General features: G+C 44.9%; 1 protein-coding gene across 6 annotated transcripts in view; it reads left to right on the top strand.

The window, feature by feature from the left end:
- The window catches only part of KANSL3 (KAT8 regulatory NSL complex subunit 3), a 165655-nt gene that overhangs the window by 137801 nt on the left and 14987 nt on the right, over nt 1-12867 (top strand). For all 6 annotated transcript variants that reach the window (XM_033947699.1, XM_033947698.1, XM_033947701.1 and 3 more), the window contains exons 17-18: nt 10156-10376; nt 12315-12519. In XM_033947699.1, coding sequence (XP_033803590.1) covers nt 10156-10376; nt 12315-12519 — 426 coding nt within the window. The remainder of the gene's footprint in view (nt 1-10155; nt 10377-12314; nt 12520-12867) is intronic.

Genomic DNA, 12867 nt, shown 5'->3' with positions numbered 1-12867 from the left:
CTTGCATATTCCCATATTTCTAGAACACAGGAAATTCTTGAGGTTCCATGTTCTGGGGAGACATTTCCAGTTCTCAGCACATCCATTCATTCTGGCAATGGCACCTTGCACCTTTACCATGGTGATGGTTATTGTAGTAGCATACCTTGCAAGTCAGGGATCCAGGTACATCCATACTTGGATGATTGGCTGATCAGAGCTTCGTCTAAGTCTGACCGCGAGAAAGGAGTGAAGCAAATTATCCATCTGCTGCAGGAACTAGGTTGGATTATCAGTTTCAGGAAGAACCACCTAGAGCCCACACAATCCCTAGAGTCCTTGGGGTTCCACTTCAATACAGCAGAAGGACATGTTTTTCTTCCAGAGCCATGCAAACTGAAGCTAAGGTGACAGATTTTGGAGATCCTGGCGATGGCAACTTCTAAAGCTTGGCATTATCTACAGGTGCTGGGGTCAAGGTCATTCCATGGGCAAAAGCCAATCTATGCCATCTCCAGGAGAGGCTATTGTCTCGCTGGTTTCCACAGACAGATTCTTTTCAGAAGACGCTGGCCTGTACGTCAGAAGTGTTCCCATGTTTACATTGGTGGCTCCAGCCGGAGTCACTGGCAAAAGGCTTGCCACTCCGCATATCATCTTGGGTGATCCTGATGACAGATGCCAGCCTTTACAGCTGGAGAGGTCATTGCCAGGGTCATCCAGTTAAGGGTTGCTGGTTGCCCTCTCAAAGAAAATTGTCAGTCAACTGATTGGAACTGTGGGCAATTCACCTAGCACTGCAGACGTAGGAGAATACCCTGGAAGGCAAAGGGGTCAAGGTTTTCTCGGACAATGCCACAGCAGTGGTCTACATCAACAAGCAGAGAGGCATCAAGAGTGCTCCTTTGAGACTAGCCCAGTTCTGTTGGGCAGAAGTCCACGTGGACATTGTGCAGGCTGACTATCTCAGTCAGCAGATACTGGACTCGGGGGAATGGTTGCTGTCCTGGAAGGTCTTCGACAGCATTGTGCATCAAAGGGGGATGTCTGATGTTCAATCTGATGGCGTCGGCAGCCAACAGAAAAGTCTCTTGTTTCTTCAGTCGAAGATTCAAGCTCAGCAGCACCGACATGGATACTCTAGTACAGGGGTGTCAAAGTCCCTCCTCGAGGGCCGCAATCCAGTTGAGTTTTCAGGATTTCCCCAATGAATATGCATGAGATCTATTCGCATGCACTGCTTTCATTGTATGCTAATAGATCTCATGCATATTCATTGGGGAAATCCTGAAAACCCGACTGGATTGTGGCCTTCGAGGAGGGACTTTGACACCCCTGCGCTAGTACAACTATGGCTAGAGAAAGGGCTGTTGTATGTGTTTTTCCCATGGCCCATGATAGGCCAGATCATTCTCAGATTAGTGACCCACCCAGGATTGTTTATCCTGGTTGCCCCAGATTGGTCGCGTTGGCCATGGTATGTGGATCAGGTTCGTCTTTAGAGGGACAAGTGTCTCAAACTACCACTTCATCCAACTCTTCTTTTGTAATTTCCATGGAACATCCGGAAAACTTTTGGCATACAGCATGACTCTTGAGCCCTTGGCTTTTGCATGCAAGGGCTACTTGGAGGAGGTCATGGTACCCTTCTAAGATCTATGAAACCAGCAACTGTAGTGGCCTGTGCTAAGGCTTGGAAAACTTTTCAGCACTGGTATGCTAAGCAGGCTGTGGGGCCTTTCAAGACTCTGCTGCTAGTGGTCCTAGTGTTTTTTTCAGGGCAGACTAAAAAAAGGTCTGGCGGTTGGTTTCCTCAAGGTACAGGTGACAGGCCTCTTATGCTCTAAGGCTTGAGTGGAGAAGGTTTCTTTGGCTTCGCATCCTGATTTAGTCAGATTTTTTAAGGGAGCTAGGTGGCTACATCTTCCTCTGCTATGGCCGTTCCCATCCTGGAACCTTAGCGTTGTGTTGCATGCTGTAACCAGAGCCCTTGCAAGAGGCATCGCTGATGGATCTTACTGTTAAGATACTTTTTCTGATAGCTATTGCCTCAGTATGAAGGGTCTCGGAGCTGCAGGCTCTATCGTGCAGAGAACCTTTCTCTGGTTTATGGAGGCAGGTGTCTCATTATACACGGTACCTTCCTTTCTGCCCACTGCACATTATCCACTCACCTAAGGGATATAACAGCCCCTTTTCTAAATAAATTCTTAAATGGTTAATAGGGAAGGAATATTATTTTGTGTTCTTGGAGTACCTCCTCTTATCCTTAGACAAGCAGGCAACATATTCTCACATGTGGGTGATGTCATCCATGGAGCCCCGGCACGAACAGTGAAAGTGTAGTATCACTTTAAGCTTTTGCAAGCTTTAGACTGCCCGCACCATGCATGCGCGAGTGCTTTCCCGCCCGACGCCAGTTCACGAGGTCGTCAGTCTTTTGTTTTCCGCAGAGTGAAGAAGACATACGTATCTCTTGTTACTCCGTCGAGGTGCCTTCCTGTTTATTTTTTCTAAATATTTTCAAGTATTCTATCTGTTGTGTCTTTTTCTTTTAAAAATAAAGAAATATTGGATATGTGGATATTTTGCTTGTCTGAACAATTGAATATGAAAAATATGGGTCTTTCTGCACATTTCAAGGACCAGTGAGGGAATCTAACATGGGTGTAGAGCCTGTTAAGTTAAATTCCCTACCATGTTTAAAAAAAATTATTAAAAAAAATCAATGAAGCTGAAAGTTGGAAAATGCTATGAATGGTTCACGGCTTTATTTTCTAAGCAGGATGAACCAGGTTTTTTTAACTGAAGTATGCCTCCCACTGTACCATCAATGTTCACACAGTACTTTACAGGATGTTCATAGAATTAACCTTTGTAGTATCTTTCCCTACACATGTTTTTTCCTATTATTAATGGACATTATCCACAATATTCTTTTTTTTATTCTAAAGGAACCCAGAGGTTTAGGAGTAGAAATCACTCCTAAACCTCTGGGTTCCTTTAGAACCCAGAGGTTCTAGGGGAGGAGGAGGCCACTACATCCTTTTTAGGATTTTTTTTGTTTATTCTATTACTCCAGTTTATATCAAATGGAGTCTCTGGATCAAAGGTTTCACGCACACGGTCTAAATTCAGAGGAATGTGTGTTCAAACATCAGTGCACACTATCCAAATTGCAATAGATTAAGTTTATAATTCTAAACCTGTTCATGCTCTGTATTCTACACAGGTCACATTCCTATCTTTCAGTTTCATTTTAAATCTCAAAGCAGAGAAAACATTGTTTACAAAGATATTAAACAAATCCATTTACACTTTCCTTACTAAATCTGAGGGGATTTCTTGTTTACTAGCATATTGCTTGTGTAAAATTCTTTTCCCCCCTGTTCTCTCTGATTTTCTCGTTTTAAGGCTTATTACAATCCTTTCTCAGCTTTCGTGAGATTTAAAAAAAAAATTATCCACAGTAAGCCACCATGTCGTTCTAATTTTATACTTCATAGCATCTGCTTTTATTTCTTTCTAGGATAATTCCTCCTTTTTATCCTCTAAGGCTATTTTTTTTAAAAAAATATATTTATTGGAGAAGCATCACAGAAATAAATGTACAACCACACAATACAATATCACCATTAAAACCAAAAACATCAGTTAGAACATCATAAAGCAACTGCAGGTGTTACAGAACAATAACACAGCTCTCAATGCACCAAGGTGCTGCCAATACATAAGTATCCCGATCTTGTAAAAAGGTAAAGCTCAGCAGCAAAACCCTCGAATATTCGATCTTCTAGCTCCAGTTTTGGTTAACTGCCAAGCCCTCCCCCTGGAACTCCAGCCTTCATCTAACAAGAACGCCAGCAATCCAAGTAATCCCCATGTCTCTGATTATCTAATCGATTTCTACACATCCTCTCCCAAGTTGCCATTTGTGTCATGCTTGCCCTCCAATGTTGTATTGTAGAATTCTCTTCCCCTACCCAATGCTGTAGTATAACTTTCTTAGTCAACCTGAAAACCACTAGCAGAAACGTCTTTGGTGTTCTGCAATGCTAGCATCAACAAGGGGGCTCAATACCCCTAGCAACAAAGTCTTATTGGAGCACTCCAAAGAGGCTTCTAAAATACCTTCAATGAGGTGGATCACTGTGGTCCAAAAGTCTCCCCAAAAAAGGGCATTCAAAAAAATGATGTACCAACCAACGTGCCCCTGTGAACCGTACAGTGGTGACAACTATCATCAGGCCATAGACCCATACGGTGCCCTTTACTTCTCATGATATAGGCCTTGTGTACTATTTTAAGATGCATCGTATGAAGACCCATGTCAGGAGTGGCCCTAGCAATCTCCAGGAAGCTAGTAGACAATTCAGCTGTGGTGACCTCCTCCCCCCAGTAGCGCATCCCCAATCTGTTGTCATCTGCTCTAAAAACTGTGTTGGCTTGAATATCTTCCCCAGTCAGTATCACCCTGATAACGAATTGTGTTCAGACAAAAGGGACAAAAACTTCCTGTCCAGGGAAGAGAATGTAGCGAGAGCATCTTGAGGGGTCCGTAACATAGAACATCTGGAGAAAAGCTAATATAGTTGTCTGAGGATGGATGCACAGGTGGTCTTCTCCTCGATCCTCCCTGTAAGGGGCAAGGGCAGAGCCAGGGAGGATCGCATCCAGAGGACTAACGACTGGCTGCGAGATTGGTGCAGGGAGATGAACTTCGGGTTCCTACAACATGGAGAGACACTACTAGGACTACAGGGACCAGATGGGCTACACCTGACTAGAAGAGGGAAGAACGTCCTTGGACACCGACTGGCACGCCTACTTCACAAGGCTTTAAACTAGGTATGTTGGGGGAGGGCACAAGCACAAACAACCTATCTGTCGAGCTATGCCATCAATACTTTTTTGGGACTGGGGTAAGCAAACACCACAATTCTGGGTCTGGGACTGGGACGAGTAAACACATTTCTAATTATGGGGCGAGTACACACATTTCTAAGTCTAAGGTAGGTTTACATTGTAATTCTGGGTCTAGGGAGGGTACACACATTTCTAAGTCTAAGGTAGGTTTACATTGTAATTCTGGGTCTAGGGAGGGTACACACATTGCAAGCTGTACCGAAATAGTTAAGGTAGCTCAAGCAGGTATTCCACCACAGGGTATAAACACTTTCAAACCTAGGATAGGTACACATTGCAATACTGGGTCTAGAGAAGGTACACAAACTACAAGTAGTACTGAAAAGGTCCACGCAGCTCAAGCAGCAACAGCCCCAGGGAGGCTTAGCAAACATACTGCATGGAGGGCTATGTACGTCAACGCCCATAGTTTGGGCAACAAGATCCTGGAACTTGAGACTGAAATGAGAAATGCTGACCTGGATGTGGTGGCGATAACTGAGACCTGGCTCACCGACTCCCAAGGGTGGGACATGGTGATACCAGGATACAACCTTCTTCGCCAAGACAGGGAGGGCAGAATGGGGGGAGGTGTAGCAATATACACTAAGGATGATATCAAAGTCACCAGAATCACAGATATCAGGTACACAGGGGAATCCCTTTGGGTAAATTTGGCCAGGGGGAATGACAAATGCATGTATCTTGGCATAGTATACAGACCCCCAAGGCAACAGGATGACATAGATATAGAATTAATCAGTGACATAGAGAATATCACCTTACGTGGGGATACAGTGTTGTTAGGAGACTTCAATATGCCTGATGTGGATTGGAACACACTTTCCTCTGCATCCAGCAGCAGCAGGAGACTATTGAACTCTATGAAGGGAGCTAAACTGAGGCAACTGGTATTGGAGCCAACAAGGGAACAGGCAATACTGGACCTATTGCTTACCAATGGCGAAAGTGTCACTGAGGTCTCAGTGGGCGACAAGTTGGCCTCCAGCGACCACAACATGATATGGTTCAAACTCAGGAAGGGTTTCGCCAAAACTAACACATTAACCAGGGTCCTTAGCTTCAAGAACGCCAACTTTGAGGGTATGGGGGATTTCATCAATCAAGCACTACAAAACCGTGCAGGAACAGATAACGAAGAGGAATCGTGGTCGTCTCTGAAAGCTATCATTCAGGAGGCGACCAATCGCTATATAAAATCAGTGAGTAAACGGCGCAGGAACAATAAGCCACAATGGTTCTCTGCGGAGATCTCGGACCTCATAAAAGAGAAGAAAAAAGTGTTCATCTCCTACAAACATACAGGATCTCAGGACTCTAGAGAAGTCTATTTGGCTAGGGCAAAAGCTGTCAAAACAGCGATTAGAGAGGCCAAATTCCGAATGGAGGAAACTTTAGCAAAGAACATCAAGAAGGGTGATAAATCCTTCTTCAGGTATATTAGCGACAGAAACCGCAGCACAAGCGGGATATTACGCCTTAGGAAACCAGACGGGAACTATGTAGAAGCATACTCAGAAAAAGCTGAATTGTTAAACGAATACTTCTGCTCAGTCTTCACCCGCGAGGTGCCGGGTTCTGGCCCTCAGCTGCAAAAAAAGAATGGCTCAGGAGACCCGTTTAGTAATTTCAAGTTTACAACAAGCAGTGTCTACTGTGAGCTGTCTAAACTCAAGGTTAACAAAGCAATGGGGCCAGACAACCTACACCCCAGGGTGCTCAGGGAGTTAAGGGACGTCTTGGCGGAACCACTATCCGCACTCTTCAATCTCTCCCTTAGTACAGGTAGAGTCCCGTTGGACTGGAAAACGGCTAACGTCGTTCCACTCCACAAAAAAGGTTGCAGGACAGAGGCTGAGAACTACAGACCAGTGAGTCTCACATCTATAGTGAGCAAACTAATGGAAACCCTAATCAAACACCAATTAGATAAGATCCTGGATGAGGAGAATCTACGGGATCCCCGTCAACATGGATTTACCAAGGGGAAATCCTGCCAATCCAACTTGATCAGCTTCTTTGACTGGGTGACGGGGAAGCTCGATGTTGGAGAGTCCTTGGACATTGTATACTTGGACTTCAGAAAAGCATTTGATAGTGTCCCACACCGCAGGTTGTTGTGCAAAATGAGTGCTATAGGATTAGATGACACTTTGACAAAATGGGTTGGGGACTGGCTTAGTGGTAAGCTTCAGAGGGTGGTGGTGAACGGCACCCCCTCTGTAACAACGGCAGTGATCAGTGGAGTGCCACAGGGCTCGGTCTTAGGCCCGATCCTTTTCAATATCTTTATAAGGGACTTGGCTGAGGGGCTTTGCGGTAAAATAACGTTATTCGCCGATGACGCCAAACTATGTAATATAACAAGCAAGAGCACAACGAACAATATGAAACACGACCTACTCCTATTGGAGCAATGGTCAAGGACCTGGCAACTGAGTTTCAATGCCAAGAAATGCAAAGTCATGCACCTCGGCAGTCAAAATCCATGCGAGACTTACACCCTAAATGGTGAGATCCTAGCAAGGACTGTTGCAGAACGGGACTTAGGGGTGATCATCAGTGAAGACATGAAGACTGCCAATCAAGTGGAGCGGGCTTCATCTAAGGCTAGGCAGATCATAGGATGTATACGTAAGAGTTTGTCAGCCGTAAGCCTGAAGTCATTATGCCGTTGTATAGATCCATGGCGAGGCCCCATCTGGAATATTGCGTGCAATTCTGGAGGCCTCATTACCGCAAGGATGTACTGAGGCTTGAGTCAGTCCAGCGAATAGCCACCCGGATGGTCTCGGGACTCAAGGATCTCCCGTACGAGGAACGGCTGGATAAACTGCGGCTATACTCACTCGAGGAACGCAGAGAGAGGGAAGATATGATCGAGACGTTCAAGTACCTCACGGGCCGTATCGAGGTAGAAGAGGATTTCTTTTTTTTCAAAGGTCTGATGGCGACAAGAGGACATCCATGGAAAATCAGGGGGGGGAAGTTGCACGGTGACACCAGGAAATACTTTTTCACCGAAAGAGTGGTTGATCGCTGGAATAGACTTCCACTTCAGGTGGTCGAGGCAAGCAGCGTGCCTGATTTTAAGAAGAAATGGGATCGTCACGTGGGATCTCTGCACAGAGTTAAATAGGGGAGGGTCATTGGGGTGGGCAGACTAGATGGGCCGCGGCCCTTATCTGCCGTCTTTTTCTATGTTTCTATGACCATTGCCAATGCTCCTAGCACTCCTTAAAATAGGGAACAAACCCCGCACTGAGCTTTATAAACTGACCCACAAAACAACACCCTCATCTGCTTTCCCTCAAGAAAAAGGCATCCGTAGACCCCACAGGAAACCCTGGCTTGTTTACAAATTCTGAGAATGGAGAGGATCCTGAATTACTCCCCAGAGTGGTCCGCCACCAACACCAAGCGCTCCTCAGTGGCCAGATTAATGAGGTGCAGAGACACTTCTCCCCCCCCCCCCAACATGTTAAATGCTTAGACAGGGGCAGCCAGTGCACTCCAGAACTCATCCAAAGCAAATTGAGACTCCTCCTAGAATTTAGGTTTGTTTTTTTTACACCCAGCATAAAACAGCAGCCGCATTATAAAGTCTGGAAGATTTGCACTGTCACGCTCTTATCCCTGACCAATTTATAATACCCTAGCCGAGCCTGCTTAGAACACCAGGGATCGGGTCTTTTTATACATGTCCAACAGCTTGGCCTTGACCGCATAATTATGGAAGCGAGCCAGCACTGGTCTTGGCCCTGCTCCAGCACCTCCTTCCTGCCATTGCCCCACGCAATGCATGCGCTCAACCACCACTGGGCCTACATGCTCAGGAAGGCCCAAGGCCAGCAGGAGCCAGCACTCCACCAGGTGGAAAAGCTCAGCGTTTGTAATGATTTCCGGAACTCCGATGAGTCTCAGATTTTTCCGCTGGGCCCAATTCCTTGATCCTCCATTGGATCGAGCAGCAGACACACTTGATGTTCAAGGGCAGACAGCCGACCGACCATCATCACCACCTGTGCCAATACTCGCTCTTCAATCTGATGGATTTGTTACATGGCCTGCAATGGCATCCTTCAGCTCCTCCATGGAGGTGTGCAACTTGGAGAGCTTATCTAATAAGGTGCCTCATGGACACTTGCAAGATCTCATCTGTCATGCATTCTAAGGCTAGCTCTGTTTGTGTCCCCGTAATCTTGTGCTGTGGTGCTCTTGCTCAGCCAGCGGTGAGGGTGGGGGGTTGCCGGCATCCCCTCCACTCGCACTTATGGAGCTGCCTAGTCGCTGGTAAAATGCTCAGCACAAGTGCTGCTTCAGCTGGCTGGGGAGAAAGTAAGTCTTTCACAGGCTGAGAATACAGTTTTAGGGGTTTATTCAGGGAATCAAAACAGCTCAGCACACAGGTGTCCACTCGGGAGCAAGCCATTATGTGACCCCCCTCTCTAAGGCTGTTCTTTTCACAAGACTTATGCTTTTCATTGCTTATAAAATTCCTTTCCCTTTTCATTCGTATTTACTCTGGGACATGACAGGTTTTAACTGCTCATTTGGTCTGCTGCTCCATATGGGTGCATTTGCCAGTACTGTAGTCCTTTATTTGATTCATGAATCTTTTTGGCATCTCCAGCACTTATATTTTCATTCACCTGCTTCTAGGAGGTTGTTTATTATTTTCTCAGCCTTCATACATATAGATTTTTTTTGGATCCTCCTTTTACCTGTGGTAGAGCATGAAGTTCCTATATTCATTTTTTATTATATTCCTTCCCTTGCTTCCATGCTCTCGTATCAAACATTAGGTCTAGGTTTTCTGCGAAGCAAATCAAATTTTTTTCTGAGTTCTTGGAACCCAACTCTCCCTCCATCACTTTTATTAAAGCTAGAGAGTCCCACATGTGAGAATGTGCAGCCTGCTTGTCTAAGGATAAAGCACAGTTAACTTACCATAACAGATGTTGTTCAGGGACAGCAGGCAGATATTCTCACAATTCGCCCAACTCCCCTAGTTGGCTTCTTCGCTTGGGCATAGAACTGATGACCTCGCGAGCTGACATTAGGTGGGAAGGCACTCGTGCATACACGGTGCGGGCAGTCTAAAGCTTGCAAAAGCTTAAAGTGATGCTACATTTTTCACTCTCTATACCGGGGCTGCCTGCTGTCCCTAGATAACACCTGTTAGGTAATTAACTGTGCTTTACATCATAGGAAATGAATAATAAAGAGTTCATATTTCTTTTTTAACAGGAATTGCAGCTTCATCCTCCGCCAGCAGCCTGCTTCAGGGATTGAGCTTCAGTCTGCAGGACATAGGAACAAAAACCACAGCACTGCCATCTAGTACAACCTCTTCAGGGCCATCTCCCCAGGTACATAGGGTTCCTACATCTTCCAGCACAGCCCCGATGTACATTGAATGTGGTCCTGCACTTCACTCTGATGCAGCCTCTTCCGACTTCAGTTCTCAGGTATAGTACTTTTGCACTTAACCCTAGTGCTTACTTTTGTTCCTTAATATATCATCTCTGGGATAGCTCTCTCCTTCATCTTTCACTCCATTTGTTTAAACTGCTGTTACTTCTCAGAAATCATGGAAGAGAATTCTGCACTTCTCTCCTCCTCCAAACACACCTGTTCCTCTGATTCCAACCCCACCTGATCACTATCTCTCCTACTGTCTTTCCTGCTATCTGCCATATCCTCAACCTATTGCTCTGTACTGTGAGTTCCTCCCTTGGCACTCTGATCGCCTCCCACGGCTTCCAGTACCATATGCATGCTGATGACTCGCAAATCTACCTCTCTATGCCTGAAATTTCTACAAGATTCCAGACCCAAGACTCAGCCTGCCTGTCTGACATTGTTCCTGGATGTCTTGCCACTATCTAAAATTAAATATGGCCAAGACCGGACTCCTTACTTTTCCTCCTAAACCTGCCTCTCCCCATCCTCCATTTTCTTATTTCAGTAGATAACACTCTCATCCTCCCTGTCTCATTGACTCGCAGCCTCCGTGTCATCTTTGATTCATCTCTCACCTTCTCTTCGCATATTCAATATATCGCCCAAACTTTTTACTGCTTTCTGTACAACATTGTTAAAATCCGAACTTTCCTTTCTGAACACACTGCCAAGACCCTTATCAACACTCTCATCCTCTCTCGTCTTGATTACTGCAATGTGCTTCGCGCAGGTTTTCCTCTTGTCATCTCACTCCTCTTCAATCTGTTCAAAATTCCACTGTATGCCTCATATTCTGCCAGAAACATTATGCTCACGTTACCCCTCTCCTCAAGTTGCTTCATTGGGTCCCTGTCCACTTCTGCATACTGTTCAAACCCCTCTTACTGACCTACAAATGTATTCACTCTGGGTCTCCTCAATATCTCTCCCTATACTCCGCCCCAGGAACTCCGTTCATCAGGTAAGTCTCTTGTCTGTACCCTTCTCTACAGCGAACTCCATCTCTAATGCCTTGCTGCGCCGTATGCCTGGAACAATATGCCTGATTTGGTACATCAGGCTCTGTCTCTGGTCCAGGTTGATTTATTACTTAGACTGGTAGATAGGCGGTAAGTCAAAATAAAATTGAAGGCCCACTGGTTTGAAACTGCGTTTTAAGTCTTAACCCTACCAATTTGTAAAGTACCACATTTGTTTGTCATTCTTTCTGTAACCCCCTACCCTCACTACCTCTTCTCCCTTTGTCTCTCTCTACATGAGCAGCATATCACCATTTTTGTCCAGTGTGTCTTCCATAATTAGATTGTAAGCCCATTCGAGCAGGGACCATCTTGAGCAGGGACCATCTCTTGTGTGTTTAATGTACAGCGTTGTGTGCATCTGGTAGCACTATAGAAATAATAAGTAGTAGTATTTTTTTGCTAATAAAAATATTTAAAGTTAAAATATTGTGTTAAAAGTTATGTCAAGAAAGTCTAGTCTTTGTAGACTTTCTAACTGGGATCGCCCAAAGTTCTAATCTCAGTTTATATTCGAGTCAACCTTTTTTTCTCCTTTTATGAGGGAAAAGGTCACCTTGGTTTATATTTGGATCGGGTTATATTCAAATATATACAGTATGTTTTATAGTAGGTGCAGTATATGCTTGTGTGTGATTGAAGCTTTTATTGTGACAGCAGTGCTGTAGCTATTCTGAGGTGAGGCAGTATGTAGGAAGGAGCATTGCACTGCTGGTGCCACCTATGCTATATCTGTTCTGTAATGGAACAGTTTGTGTGTGACACTACTAGCTCTGAACCCAGTACCATAGTAAATTTCCTTAAATGTTATCCCTCTGTCTTGAGGTGCAGTGTAGAATCATTTATTATGTTTACGTAAAAGTTACATGAGGCATTCCTTTGGATTGGAATCAGTAATAGTTATCCTGTTTTTATACCATGCAGACCTCGGCACCAGTACAGGGCCATGGAACCACAACAACTGTCACAGGTTCCATCATGCGCAGTATTCCAGTTGTAACATCTTCGTCTCTTGGTGCTTCATCCAGTGGAAAACCCACCGCCATTCACCAGCTGCTAACTAATGGGGGACTGGCCAAGCTAGCTAGTAGTCTTCCTGGCTTAGCCCAGATTTCAAACCAAGCAGCAGGTATGGGACCCATGTTGGGAGTGATGAGTATTTGGAATAGGGAAAGGAAGTTTGGGATAGAAATGAATTAATGTGACATGATTTCTAAAGTTGGGAAAAGATAAGTTGTATTTATTGAGTGGGGTATAATACCACAAGAATGAAGGACAATCTGAGGTCCTAATAGCTCCCTCAAATACAGGTAAGTGCTGTATTTATCACCTGGGCTTCTGTCCTGGGGATTAAGCCTGTTAATGTAAAAGTACTTATATTTTTGAGAGAGTGTACTACTCCTGTGGTATCCACATAGTGGCTATTGAAAAAAGAGATACAATATTTGAAGTAGGGGTACATTGAGTAGCATTGTGC

This window comes from Geotrypetes seraphini, chromosome 6 (genome assembly GCF_902459505.1).
Source record: "Geotrypetes seraphini chromosome 6, aGeoSer1.1, whole genome shotgun sequence".
NCBI classification, from domain to species: Eukaryota; Metazoa; Chordata; class Amphibia; order Gymnophiona; family Dermophiidae; genus Geotrypetes; species Geotrypetes seraphini.
This window is presented reverse-complemented; position numbering and strand designations above follow the sequence as displayed.